Here is a 14,023-nt window from a genome sequence, read left to right as displayed (position 1 = left end):
CTGGAGGAGGTTCAGACTGAGACCTTCTACAATTACATAATAAACTTGCTCAACTAGGCCATTTACAGTTCACTGCATTGATCTGTAATGATTTACAAGTAAAATAAATCATTTTGAAATCAGATTAATCTTTTTGAATCACTCAGCATTTCATACACGTGGAAATGATGCACACTTTCTTTTTTCAGTGTACACTCCCGAAAAAAGAAAATATATTGGTTTGTACTGATAGTTTTGGCTGGCCAGAGTCCAAATTTACACACAAAACTTTAACAGTTAAACAAATTAAATACATATTTGTTGTTAAACCCATTAAAAGCTCAATGTTTTGCCATTTTGTGTGTGGCCCAAGAGTTTATTTCTAAATGATGAATGTGTTGCTTCAGATCATTATATATAATAAAAATTGCATTTCATTCTTAATCTGATTTGAGTTTCTCTAAGAACTGCCGTAATGGAGAGGATTTAGTGATTCTGTGGCTCCAGGCAAAAGAAAGGAATGCACATTTTAAAATTTAGTGACAGATGATGTAATCATTGTAAAAATAAGATTGTTTAACTTATTTCTAGAAATGTATATGTAAAGTGAAATTATCTCACTATATTGTAAGATTTTTTTGCCTAATTTTGCTTGTTCTAAAAAGTGGTTGGTTAGTGTAGTGGGTAACACATCTGCCTTCTACTCTGTAGACTGGGGTTCAATCCCCACCTGGGTAAACACCCTACACTATACCAATAAGAGTCCTTGGGCAAGACTCCTAACACCACCTGATCAAACTGTGTCACTCTGGATAAGGGTGTCTGCCAAATGCTGTAAATGTAAAAATGAGCACCAGTATCTGCCAATAAAGTCAGTTCATTTGGAACAATGTAAAAAATTAATGTAAAAAAGTACTCAGTAGTAAAATTACTAATTCCTTTTCCAGGAAGTAGCAAGTAATGTAATCCCATTAGAATTTGAGAGAAGTAATTAGTAACCTGTAACTGATTACTTTTCTTGAGTAAATATTCCAACACAGTGATCTGTACTATCATTAACACTAGCATCACATACAGTGTTTCTGATCCACTCAGACCAGCACAACACACACTAACACACCACCACCACGTCAGTGTTACTGCAGTGCTGAGAATGAGCCACCACCCAAATAGTACCTGCTCTGTGAGGGTCCATGGGGGTCCTGACCACTGAAGAACAGGGTAACAGAGTATCAGAGAAACAGATGGACTACAGTCTGTAACTGTAGAACTACAAAGTGCAGCTATACAGTAAGTGGAGCTGATACGATGGACGATGAGTGTAGAAACAAGGAGGTGGTCAGAATGTTATGCCTGATTGTACATATATACATACAAAACCTTGTATCTCCATTTTTGACATTTTTCAGTTTTTGATATCATTTGAAAATGCTTGTAATCCTTTACATTGTGTGCTAATTTCATGAAGAATGGACTAAAATAAATTACCCAAAATGACTGGGAAAAAAAATCTGGTTCCATTGACTTACATTAAAAGAGTTTTCCTTTTCCTGTAAAGTTACCATTTTGGAGATACGAGGTTTTCATCTGAAATGATGAAGGCTTTCATCATATGATGAAGACAGTATGTCATCCTGTGACAAGTGCAGCTTTTTTACAGTGGTAATTAATTACCTGGACACTAGGGGGCAGTGTTGTCAGAAGTGAGTGTTATCTATCTTCAGAAGAAGCAGAGCAAATCTTTCTTGCTCTTGTGTGGGGAGCTCTGTACGTCTGTTCTCAATGTGAGGAACTGGTTTGCGTCTGAGCTTCAGACTTTCAGCAGTTTTATCACTAGCGTCTGAATTACTGTCTGCATTTCTGTTAAACTGAAGGGTCAGTTTGTTGGCTGATGGGCAGACACTCCTCAAATGGAAGCACGTCTTTCCTCATTGGTGGACTCTGGATGGACAGACTGGCTATTGGACTAGATCTTTTCCAGACAGACTGAGTGGATTAATAATTGGACGTATCGGTTTCCCTCACATGCAGGTAAGACTGATCGTTTACACGTACTTTGACGACTTTTAAAGGAAAATTTAACAGATTTTTGGAAAATCCCCCATAATTCAGTGTGTGAGCTGTAAACAGAGTGATCTAGAGTGCTTTGGTGTGAAATGGTTCAGTGATGGTGATCCAGGCGTCGCCATGACTACAACACAAATATATAGACATTTTATTTACTATCCAGAACCACCAGTGAACCTACACGAGTCTTCTGAGTTTACATGGAATGTTGCTGATGGAAAAATAGTGGAAAATCTGAAATAATAAGTTTTCTTTGGGGACTATTTTGCCTCACAACACCCTGCAGATCTTGTATCCCTCCACCATAAATGGAGTTTGAGGCCAAAATCTTCTCAAAACTAACCAAAGACTGTTTGCAAAAGGTTGTTGACCCCTGCTGTTCAGGTTTTGTACACTCTGCCAACAAGGGGTCAATGTAGCATTCAGAACTGATAAGAACCAGACGTCCACCTCTAAAAGCTCCCTCAGAGTTATAACCTGAAATGGTTATGAACTCACTGCCTGATGACTGAAACCCATGATACATGATATGCAGGGCACTGTGATGTAAAATAGTCCCCAAAGAAAAGTTGTTATCTCTGATTTTCCACTATTTTACCATCATCAACGTTCCATATAAACTCAGAAGACTCGTGTGGGTTCTCTGGTGGTTCTGGATGGGAAATAAATTGTCTATATTTGTGTTGTAGTCATGGCGACCCCTGGTTCCCCTCACCACCACTGTAAAGACAGCTAAACCATTTCACACCAAGGAAATGTTTCTGGAAACAGGGACAATAAACACTCCACCTGTTAATTTTCCCATTTCCACCACATATTTGTGTTTTGGCCCTGATTTTTAGGATTTGTTCTTTATAAATTGTTAGCAAAAGTCTCTGTCAGGCTTCGGATCTGCAGTAATTCTCAGTGTTTCTTTCCTTTATCTGTTTTAAATTGAACGGCCCGTTGAGAAAATGGCAACGCATGAGACGAGATCTGGATCATGTTTTCTTCACAGCGTCTTTCTTGATAAGTCCATAATCTTTTGATGCTGGCGGCTCATTCCGGTCTACTGCCTTTACGGTTCATTTAAAGAACTCAGGGAAACCAGCATGTGTGACTAAAATGTGTTGCAGCTATTATGGAGCATTTTTCTCACTGTCACTAATCACAAAACATAGATACATGAGTCAAGCCAGCCCTGAGCAGGAAGGTGACTCAGGCCTGTCACTGTGGGTGGGCCTCGGGGGCCCGTATCCGCCCAATTAGATGACTCGGCCCGTCCAAAAATAGTTTGGTTGGCGTATCAATTTTTATAGACTTAATAAAAACAAAACATTCCTTTTTTTGCGGTGGAAAACTCAACAGCTGTGAATCTGAAAAGAATACTTTTTGATTGACAAGCCATTCCAGCCAATATACACATTTAAAAACATCTAAACAAGTAATAACATCTTAAATCCAGCCAATATATCTAATATTTCTCTTCAGGAGATTATTCGCCTGTGTTTATATACTTTTACTTGTTTTAAGTGAATCTATCTCATGAAAGTGGCACACAATATTACTTGTTTTGAGAAACAATGCAGATAATTTAGCTTATTTCAAGAAATAATATTTGAAATAAATAAAAAATATGTGCCATTGGAGCCCTTTCCCTAAATGAAATGACTTAAAACAAGTGAAAATTTACAGGAACAGGTTGAACAATCTTATATTTTTACAGCATCTCATAATGAGGAATATTAGATGTATAGACAAGATTTAAGAGGTCTTCACTTGCTTAGATGCATGTTTTGCGGTGTAGGCTTTCATATTAAGAATGGGTAGCTGCAAACGACTTAGTTCATTGTTTAATTGAGCTTTTTCCAGCATCAGTTCTGTGGTCTTCCAAGTGGGTGATGCTCAGGTGCCTCTGTTGGGGTTTTTACCACTGTTACTGTACACATGTACACATTAGCCCAACAGGTCTTTTCAGTCTGACGTGGACGTCCACAGGTCTTCTAAAGCATCTAAATTACCATCCCATAATAATTGATTCAATACTTCGGTTGGATTGATAGAATAGTACATCATAACTACGATGGTGATTCGTTTGATTTCATAGGCTGACAGAAATCTACAATAATAAGATTCAGATCTGAGGCAACTAATGAGACCAATCACACTTGAACACACAATGAAGACTTAAGCAGCAGAACGTGCCACAAAAACTCTACAAGAGGTACAGCACTTACTCTGGCTCCTGGTTTCCCCATCGGTCCGGTTGGCCCTTGCTCTCCTCTGTCTCCCTAAACAGAAGCAGAGACTGCATGTTAACAATAATATCAGACATGATACTTTAACCCTTTGGAGTCCCAGTCATGCTGGCAACATGTGGCTGGTTCAGGACGTCACAGTATAAAAATAAAACCACACTGAGCATTTCCTCCAACTTCAAACACGATGGCAGTTTTTATTTGATATTGGTAAAAACGTAAAAATGGAGATTTGATGGTATAAATTCAAAAATCATACGTGTGCCTCTAAGTATGCAAAATGGGATGGAGCTGGTGTTGCATCTATCTAAATATTTTTACTATATTTTTGTCATAGGAAGAAATAGAAAAAAAAATGAAAGAAAAAAATATAGAGAGAAAGAGAGACAGAGAGATATTGCACATTATTTGTAGGAGTTGTGTGGATTATGGAGTTGCCTTTTTTGGCATATTTTTCCCAGTTTTCTACCCAATTCAATAGTATCCAATTCCACCCACTAGTTAGGACCGCCCCAATCCCACGACATCACCAGTGCCAGGAGGGTGAAGTCTTCCTCTGAGACCTGTGAAGCTCCACTGCACCTTTTCCAACTGCTGTCATCAGACAGCAGAACACCCGGATGAGAAGACTAAATACCAGTTCTGTTATGCCAGCTGTCTGAGTGATGGGGGGGAGACGGGGGACCGTCTTGCCCACCCAGAGAGACCAAGGATAACTGTGCTGTCTTAAGACTGCCGACCACGGACGATTGTAGGATCACTGGGGATTGAGCTCATGATCAATACTAAGTCCAGGGCTCGGCAACATGTGGTTCCAAAGCCGCATGAGGCTCTTTCACTGCCCTGTTGTGGCTCCACAGCAGAACCAGATTAGTAGGTAATAATAAAATAATCCTCCTCTACAGTAAAATAAAGCTCTGCTGATCCTTCAACTCAGTTTAACAGTAAATGGTCTTAAACGCTGGAGTTAATGTAGAACTGCTGATTCACCCTTTAACCCTGAAGATCAGCGCAGACTGCTGGTCACCATAGCAACACAGACAACAGTCTTGCCTAGTTAATAGCTAATGAGACGGTAAAGAGACGAATCATTTGGAGACGAATGGACTTATTAGTGTTTATAATCACTCCAGCTGGTTTCCTGATGCGTTTAATCTGCAACGAGAAACTGACAAACTCTAAAATGTCATGAAGCTCAAGTCGCTTCTTATTCACCAGCTTCTTGATTGAATTTTTTTCCACCTTTAGAGGTGCAGCAGCTACATTCTGGCACCTCAGGCACCATTTAAGGTGAAACCGGAAAATTTGAACAAGAAGCTGTTGAAAAGTCAAATGTTGAGAGACATTTTATAAGAACCTGTTCTACTTTTGAGGAAAAGTTTCCTGCTGGAGATGCGAGAAAAGCTTAAAGCAGAGCAAAGTAAGTCTGTGTTTTCCTTTATATTTTTATCCTATACTAGTACATCAGCACATAGAGACATATTTACAGCCAAGATAAAATGGATGTAGAGATTGAGATTGACAGGCGGATTGGTGCTGGGTCAGCAGTGATGCGGGCTCTTTACCGGTCTGTTGTGGTAAAGAAAGAGCTGAGCCACAAGGCAAGGCTCTCGATTTACCGGTCGATCTACGTTCCCACCCTCACCTATGGTCATGAGCTTTGGGTAATGACTGAAAGAACGAGATCGCGAATACAAGCGGCCGAAATGAGTTTCCTCCGCAGGGTGTCTGGACTCTCCCTTAGAGATAGAGTGAGAAGTTCGGTCATCCGGGAGGGACTCGGAGTAGAGCTGCTGCTTCTTCACGTCGAGAGGAGCCAGTTGAGGTGGTTCGGGCATCTTGTTAGGATGCCTCCTGGACGCCTCCCTTGGGAGGTGTCACAGGCAAGTCCACCCGGGAGGAGAACCCGGGGAAGACCCAGGACACGCTGGCGTGACTATATCGCCCAGCTGGCCTGGGAGCGCCTCGGAATCCCTCCCAGGGAGCTAGTGGAAGTGGCTGGGGAAAGGGAGGTCTGGGCCTCATTGCTCAGGATGCTGCCCCCGCGGCCTGAACCCCAGAGAAGCGGAAGATGATGGATGGATGGATGGATGGATGGATGGATGGATGGATGGATGGATGGATAAAATGGAAGTAAATACTGTGGCTCCCAAGGTGGACTGATAAAAAGAGTAATCACTCACTGGTCCACCAATAGGTCCAGCAGGTCCAACTTCTCCCTGTTCTCCGCGTTCTCCCTGGTAAGAAACATGAAATATGAGTCAGATGATCTCAGTGTCCTGCCTTTAAATTATCGGGCAGGCTATTACCAACTCACCTGTCTCCCAGCAGATCCCATGGTTCCAATGAGGCCTGGCTGACCAGCATTGCCCTGAAATTAGAACACAACAACTGAAACTAACTACTAGGGGTGGGTGATACAATGATATATCATGTTTATCGTGATAAATTATGCCACATTATTCTTTTTCTCAGTGTGATATGGTCAGTAATTGAAGATCTGCTGATTGCAAACTTTATAAAAATTGAGCTTTAGACCGACAGCATAAAGTCTATAAATATCAATTTATGGTGATACTTTATCAAAAATGGAAAAATCATTGTTTAAAAAAACCAAAAAAAAATAGTTTTAAGCAAAATTATCTTTCAGAATAGTGAGAATTTTACTTTATTTATGACAGATACGTCACGTCCTGTAAATAATATTTTAATCCTAAAATCACATTTTAGCGAGAACTAGTACTTGAACCAAAATTAAGAACAAGTTATAGTTTCTTGTGAACTTTGCTTTAAAATAAACAAGAACATTTTAAAACTTTAATCAATACTGCAATGCTCAAAATAAGACACATGCCTAAAAATTCTTATCAAATGATAAGAAGCCTCAGATGTTTTCAAAGTGGTTCCTTCATATTCAAAACATTGAAACGGCCAACAGTGATGCTCATTTCCCCTAAATCTGACTACGCAGCGCTCTATAGGGCCCTGAGTGGAACAAACCTGGTTGTTAATGGTCTGCGTCACTCACCTTAACACCACCACCTCCCTTCGGCCCTGGAATGCCAGGTAAACCCTGCAAAAACACAGATAATGAATGTCAGCAATACAGTAGAGAAGTACTTGTTCTTCTGCCAGATCTAAACCAAGTACCAATGTCCAATCAGAAGTTTGCTTGGCATGCTATGCACTGTATGTCCTTCTTAAACACACCTGTATACACACACATGCATATTTACATTCAACAGCTGCTTAACAAAACCAGGTAAACTCACACACAATTTCCCCACACAGAACCAAATTTTAATCAATGAAATTATTGATATGCAGATCTATTTGGTTTCTTATTACTTGACAGTCCAAATAGTATTGAGTGCTGCTTAAAGGAACTATAACACTATTCTTATATGCATAAACATATGCAAACTATTTTTGACCCAGTGTAAATTGTGAAGCATTTACACATAAATTCTTCAGATATACATTTACTAACTATAAATTTCCTCCTCATCAATCACTGTGTAGTCACTGTTTTATTATTAGAACTTTTAAAAGGTCTCACACACATTTGATAGCACCACAACTTTACGATCGCGCTGGTAGCTCCTATCTGGACATAAATATAATATCATGAGAACCCCTATCAATCACCCATCTCTATACGTTTTTAGGTTACTTTGTTGCTTCTGTATGTTTTGTTTATACACTGTTTTAAAAAACACATTAGAACAACGTCACTAAACACGGTTAAGTTTTTGTGGATTTGGAGACCTCTCTGGTGGAAATGTGTAACTGCACACAACGTGCGAAAGAACGTTTTTTAATACTTCTCAACGAAGCAAAAATGATACAATTCTCAAACGCAGAACAATGTGGATATATTCTATCTCATCGCAGGCTTTGCGGTGTTTGACTTGCCGCCTCCCTAGTGTAATCTTCTTTTGTGGTATTTTGGTTTCTGGACTAATCTTAATTAGTTTAATATTCACATTGACTCTTTTCAGCCTTGTCAGTTTTTTTGCCCCTTAACTAATTAAAACTACATGATACGCTCAACACGGAAAATAACATGCATACAAAAACATATCAAATAAACAAATTAATAAAAACAGTAAAATAAACTTTCAAGACAGATACTGAATGTAGAGTCGTTACATAATTCATATACATTTGACCTAAAATTCTATAATCAACTTCTGATGCAGTTTGATTTACCTTGCTGATAATTTAGCTCTCAGATACTTTAATGTTCTACAGTAAAATCAATTTTTTTTATATGCAGTTTTATATTTTTTTTTATATATTCCACACTGATATTTCATTTTATTGGACTGTTTATGTGAAATAACTGTTTTAGATTAATAATATTATGCTAACATATGAATCGCAGCATGTTCCTCTAGCTTTTTGGTGTCATGTTGCTCAAGGAAACACTGTTGAAAAACTGTTCTGTTAAAACAGTAAATTGCTGTTACGCTTAATTGTTGTTCTGTATATTTTCTTCCTGTCATCCTGTAAAGAAATGTATAAACTAAACAGCTGAATTTCAGTATTCAGAGTTTACGCCTCAGACTGTAACCAAGTACTCGAGATAGCTAAGAAGCAACAGATCTAATCGGTCAGTTTGGCCACTTCAGTCTTGTACTTTCACAGCTGCGTACAATAAAGTTAATCACGTTTACTCATTCGGCCATCAATCATCACCATTATACGATCCTATTATACGTAACACTTATTAACACTTATTAAAGTGCTGCTAACTGTCAACTGTAAGTGACACAGAATGTGGACCAAACTTACGGGAAGGCCTTGCTGTCCAATTTCCCCAGGAACTCCAGGTTTGCCAGGGATACCCTGTGAGAGAGTGAGTTTCCAGAGTTCAGATCATTTATGACTTAGTTACAACTTCAAATTGCTTTATTTTACACTTCAGTTATTACCGGTTACTATACCTTAGATCCAGGTATTCCAGGAATTCCCTCACGCCCATCTACACCCGGCAAACCCTAAAAATGAGAGAGAAATCACAACGGTTGCACTTTTATCAAAGTCGAGTGTTTATGCGCCAACTTAAAGACAGTAACATCACTGTAACGTACGGCCTTAGCTGTATAAACAGTATGACAATTTATTGCACACTAGTGTATTTATATAAGCAAGAGTACGAGAGGGAGTGTGTTATAGCAAAATTACATTGGCATTGATAACGCACGACCTCGAGTGTCTCTACTGCTTTTATACGACAGTTAAATAAATACAGTAAGAAATGAATAAACTGGCTGTGAACGCGGCGTTTAATATGTTTTAATGTTCAGTTCCTTCCTCCTAATTACAGCTCCTTAACGAGCAGCTTGTTTCTACGTCAGAGTAACGAGCTCCGCCCACTCACTGCTCAGCCGGCAGTTCGTTCTCCAGCTCCTTACACTAAATTCCCAAACTGTCGTCTCCACTGAGCAGCTTTTCTGTTTTTTACTGCTGCAGTTTTATGGCTCAGTCTGATTTGGTCAGACTACACGTTTGGTATTGGGATAATTTCTCACTGATTCCAGGTTGTTTAGCTGTTCTTCTATCACAGCAGCCAGTCAAATGTGACCTTAAAAGTGTCCATTTTCTCTTTGTGGCAAAGTTAAGAAGTAAAAACGTTCAAATGGCTTGAGCATCTCCTACAGCTGTCAAAGTCGTTGCTTAGCAACGGCGTCTCAGTGGAGTGATACAGTGTTTGTGAAAAACCTGCAACGTTATGGTGAAATAACAGCACGGTTAGAGCTTCTCAACCAATCAGCTCGCGTGGTTGGAACTAACTGTTGTATAAATATTATTAATAATAATCATAATAAACTATTCCTACACTAAGAAGGTCCTAATTTTACCCTCATTATATAGATGTTATATTCCATCAGCAACACAACTGATTTAATATAAAGTTAAGCTAACAAACTAAGGCATTCATAACTGTGTTTATTATGCTTTTCTTGAACAAATAAATTCTTACTGCCCACATAAACAGCTTTAGATATCATTATGTCAAACTAAAACATATGCACAGTACTGTATGTGTACATGTTGACTATTTAACAATGGCTCAATATAAAAGGCCTAAATCCGCCAGATTTTAGACGAGGAGCCGTCTGTGTTTTAACCGGGACCGCTGACGACCCGTCGTGCTTAGTCCAAAATGCTGGCATGTACTCACTCCCTCTCCTTTTGGCCCTGGAAGACCGGTGATGCCTCTTGACCCTTGGGGTCCCTGGAAACAGAGATTATCGTTCACAATCCCAGCTTCACATACATTATCTCTCTACTGCAGTACAGTGATGGACATCAATTCAGCTACTTCAGTAATCGATCTGTCAGACGCTTCCACTTATAATGGTTTTACATTGGATGCATTACAGTGTCTGAAATGAAGAGAATAACAGCAGTGCTCTCAGTCATACATACTTGTTCACCCCTGGGGCCCGTCTCTCCCATCAGCCCCCTCTGGCCACGGTCACCCTGCACCAATGAAACGGCACACATTTCAAATCCAACTTATAGACGCATAAAACGCTGATTTCTGAAGATTTCTAACAAATAAATAATAAAATAATGAAAATAAGCCAAAAATGGTAAAAAAAATCAGGTAAAACAGTTGCAGGCAGTGGGGAGGCAAGAGTGGAAGAGTCCCTGTAATTACTGAATAATAAGCCTTAGAATGTAATAATCCTGACGTTGAACACATATATTCTGTAGCCAAATGTATGTGGACTCCTGACTATCACAACTACGAGTTGTAGGACATCCCATTCCTAACTATGGGCATTAAGGTCGTGTTGCCCCACCTGGTGTTACTCCTAGATGCTTCCATTTCACAGAAATAGCACTTACAGTTGTCTGGGGCATGTGCCACGTTTAAGTAACACTAATAATGATTATAATAATAGCAATGAAAATAATATCTTTATTTATAGAGCACTTTTTACAGTGTTGACAGCTCAAAGTGCTTTAGAGTCAGGTGATATGGCTTAGCGGTAACAGAAGAAGCTATAAGTAATAATTCAAAATCACTGACAATGACTCAAGTTATAAAGATAGAGTTTAACGTGGTGCTGAGTTAAAGAGCAGAGTTTTCAGATCTTTATTAAAAGTTAGACTGTCTAATAAAAGCTCAAAAAAAGAGTCTCTCCAAGTTTTCTGCATTTTGTGGAAGGCATTTGCAGAAGGTCAGTATCTGCAGATCTGAGATCATAAACAGATCAGACATTCAGGAGCTTCGAGGTCATTTAGAGCTTTAAAAACCAGCAGCAGAGCTTTAAACTCTCTCCTAAGTAAGAGCTCTTCAATACGACCCATTCTATAATGAGCGCGGCATAAAAGTCCTGAACGCAATAATTAGGAGGCACGTCCACATACTTTTGGCCACATAGACTGTATCTTCGTAGGCATAAATAATGCATAAACAAGACATCTGATGGACACACCAATTCGTATGCACTATTTTTAAAGCATTAAGTAATGTACAACACATCTCCAACTGCTTCTGAATTTGGCTCTTTCTACCGAAACGTCCGTTTTTGTGTCCCTAGAGTTTACAGTTATATGTTAAGGTTACAATTTATTTTTTATTATATATTTTGAAATAAAATAATAAGTTATTTGAACAATTACACCTTCTTGAGCCTCAATTCAGCAATATTAGTTTTTAAATCAATTATCTGGAATTCCAAGCACCTCAGAAGTGCTCGTCCTCACAGCCGTGTAAAGAGTGCGAGCATATTTTGAGGTAAAAACCACGTTTTTCTGCATTTTAACTGCAATAATCTATACATGACTATATAATATATGATTTAAATAACAAAAGCCAAATGAATATTCTAAAATATACAATGAAAGTTGTGGTCCCCAGGAGTCGTGTCACTGGTGTTACAGCGTAACAAAAAATCTTTCTCATTTCTTTCTTTCTTTCTCAAAAAAGATTCTGAGGTAATTGTGAAAAAATAGAACACAAATGGCTTAAATTGCATATTTCAGTGGATATTCCATGATTGACAACATGTGGTTTGATGCTCTGTAGCAGCCGTTTCGTTAAATGCATTTTTCATTAAAAACGTCTCTGGTGTTACTTTTCTTATGTCTAACACCAGTGAGGATCAGTAACACCGGTGACTCCTATGGAGACACAGACAAGTGGACGTTTCTGTAGAACGACCCATTTCAGACTATAATAATAGCTTTATTATAATAATGACAAGGACAGTAGCCCCCCCTCCCACCAGCTGCTATGTTTCTCCAACAAAACCCAAACAGAGAGGCTTCCTAGCTTAACTTTCTCTTTGAAACACTGTGCATTGTTGTGTTTGTCTCTTTTTAAAAGATTACTCGATCGCACAAAAACAACAGACACATCACTCAATGACAAATATAACCAAAAGTGAAGCCCTTGTGACAACAGAACTTACAGCGGCACCTGCAACTCCCTGAGGACCTGGATCTCCATCGTTGCCTCGAGGTCCCTGCAAGAAAACCAGAGCGATTCACGGTTTTATACTTTTATTACCAAAACAATGCGTCTCCCACGGGGGTACCATTAATAATCTTATGAAATCTTTACTTGCCATCTCTCCTTTGGCACCCATCATCCCTGTAGCCCCTCGGATTCCCTGCGCACCCTGATCAGACAAAACAGCGCTATTAATTTTCTATAATAATCTTTCAGCCTTAGTCGGGCCGAAGATGCAGTAAAGAGGGTGAAACACTCACAATCGGGCCTTGGGATCCAACCTCTCCTGGGGCTCCCTGATCTCCCTCCTCTCCCTGACATATGGAGGAAAGGTTATTTACTCATATTCATAACACCAGTGTAACAGAATGGGGCGTGGCTCTAATGCACATATAAGGCTGCACAATATATCGCTTTTCAGTCGTTATCATGATACTGACCTTTCTGATACAAAGCTGCAATATGCAGTCAATTCTTCTAACAAATCACAAGGTGTACTGTTTGTTTTAGGTGTCTTGACCAATCACAGATGTCCATTCTTACGTTCATGATCAACAGAATAGCTGTTAACCAACAAATCAACGACACACTGTTCGACCGATGCTGTTGGTTAACCCCTTTTCACTCTAGGCTTCAAGCCAAATGAAATACAGCACACTTACTTATTGTTTTCAGTAAACAGTAAATAACAGAAATAGATTATTGTATCATAACAGCTGCTGTAATGACTCTCACTGTGTACTTTAGACTAAACACTGCTGCCTCTCCTCGTCATGTTTATACTCGGTGCGGTGTAACTAGCTCATACCACTTGGTGCAACACCTGCTTTTAGGTAAATACAACAAATCTGTCTTTTATGCGGACATGAATCTGCAAATAGATACATTTCTATTTCTACTCTAACACTTTAACTTGTGTCTAATTTTTATTTCTATGTTTATTTCTCTCTGATATGTGTATGTTTATGTGTAATTGTATGTGTTGCTACTGTAACACTGCAATTTCCCTTTGGGATCAATGAGTTCTATCTACCTGTCTGTCTGTCTATCTATCTGTCTGTCTGTCTCTCTCTCTGTCTGTCTGTCTATCTGTCTCTTTTTATCTATGTCTATCTATCTATCTATCTATCTATCTGTCTATCTCTGTGTCTATCGATCTATCTCTGTCTGTCAGTCTGTCTCTATCTATCTGTGTCTCTATCTGTCTATCTCTGTCTATCTCTGTCTGTCTATCTGTCTGTCTGTCTCTGTCTATCTCTGTCTG

The 14,023-nt window shown here is 39.1% G+C and overlaps 1 protein-coding gene across 1 annotated transcript in view; it reads right to left on the bottom strand.

Moving 5' to 3' along the window:
• col9a1b (collagen, type IX, alpha 1b) overlaps positions 1-14,023 on the bottom strand; it is a 49,519-nt gene that overhangs the window by 15,980 nt on the left and 19,516 nt on the right. The window contains exons 13-23 of the mRNA XM_017700929.2: positions 13,020-13,073; positions 12,875-12,928; positions 12,719-12,772; positions 10,722-10,775; positions 10,474-10,527; positions 9,233-9,286; positions 9,081-9,134; positions 7,312-7,356; positions 6,601-6,654; positions 6,467-6,520; positions 4,263-4,316 (exon numbers count right to left, since the gene is read on the bottom strand). Of these exons, the coding sequence (XP_017556418.2) occupies positions 4,263-4,316; positions 6,467-6,520; positions 6,601-6,654; positions 7,312-7,356; positions 9,081-9,134; positions 9,233-9,286; positions 10,474-10,527; positions 10,722-10,775; positions 12,719-12,772; positions 12,875-12,928; positions 13,020-13,073 (585 nt within the window). The remainder of the gene's footprint in view (positions 1-4,262; positions 4,317-6,466; positions 6,521-6,600; positions 6,655-7,311; positions 7,357-9,080; positions 9,135-9,232; positions 9,287-10,473; positions 10,528-10,721; positions 10,776-12,718; positions 12,773-12,874; positions 12,929-13,019; positions 13,074-14,023) is intronic.

This window comes from Pygocentrus nattereri, chromosome 22, assembly GCF_015220715.1.
Source record: "Pygocentrus nattereri isolate fPygNat1 chromosome 22, fPygNat1.pri, whole genome shotgun sequence".
Classification (NCBI taxonomy): domain Eukaryota; kingdom Metazoa; phylum Chordata; class Actinopteri; order Characiformes; family Serrasalmidae; genus Pygocentrus; species Pygocentrus nattereri.
This window is presented reverse-complemented; position numbering and strand designations above follow the sequence as displayed.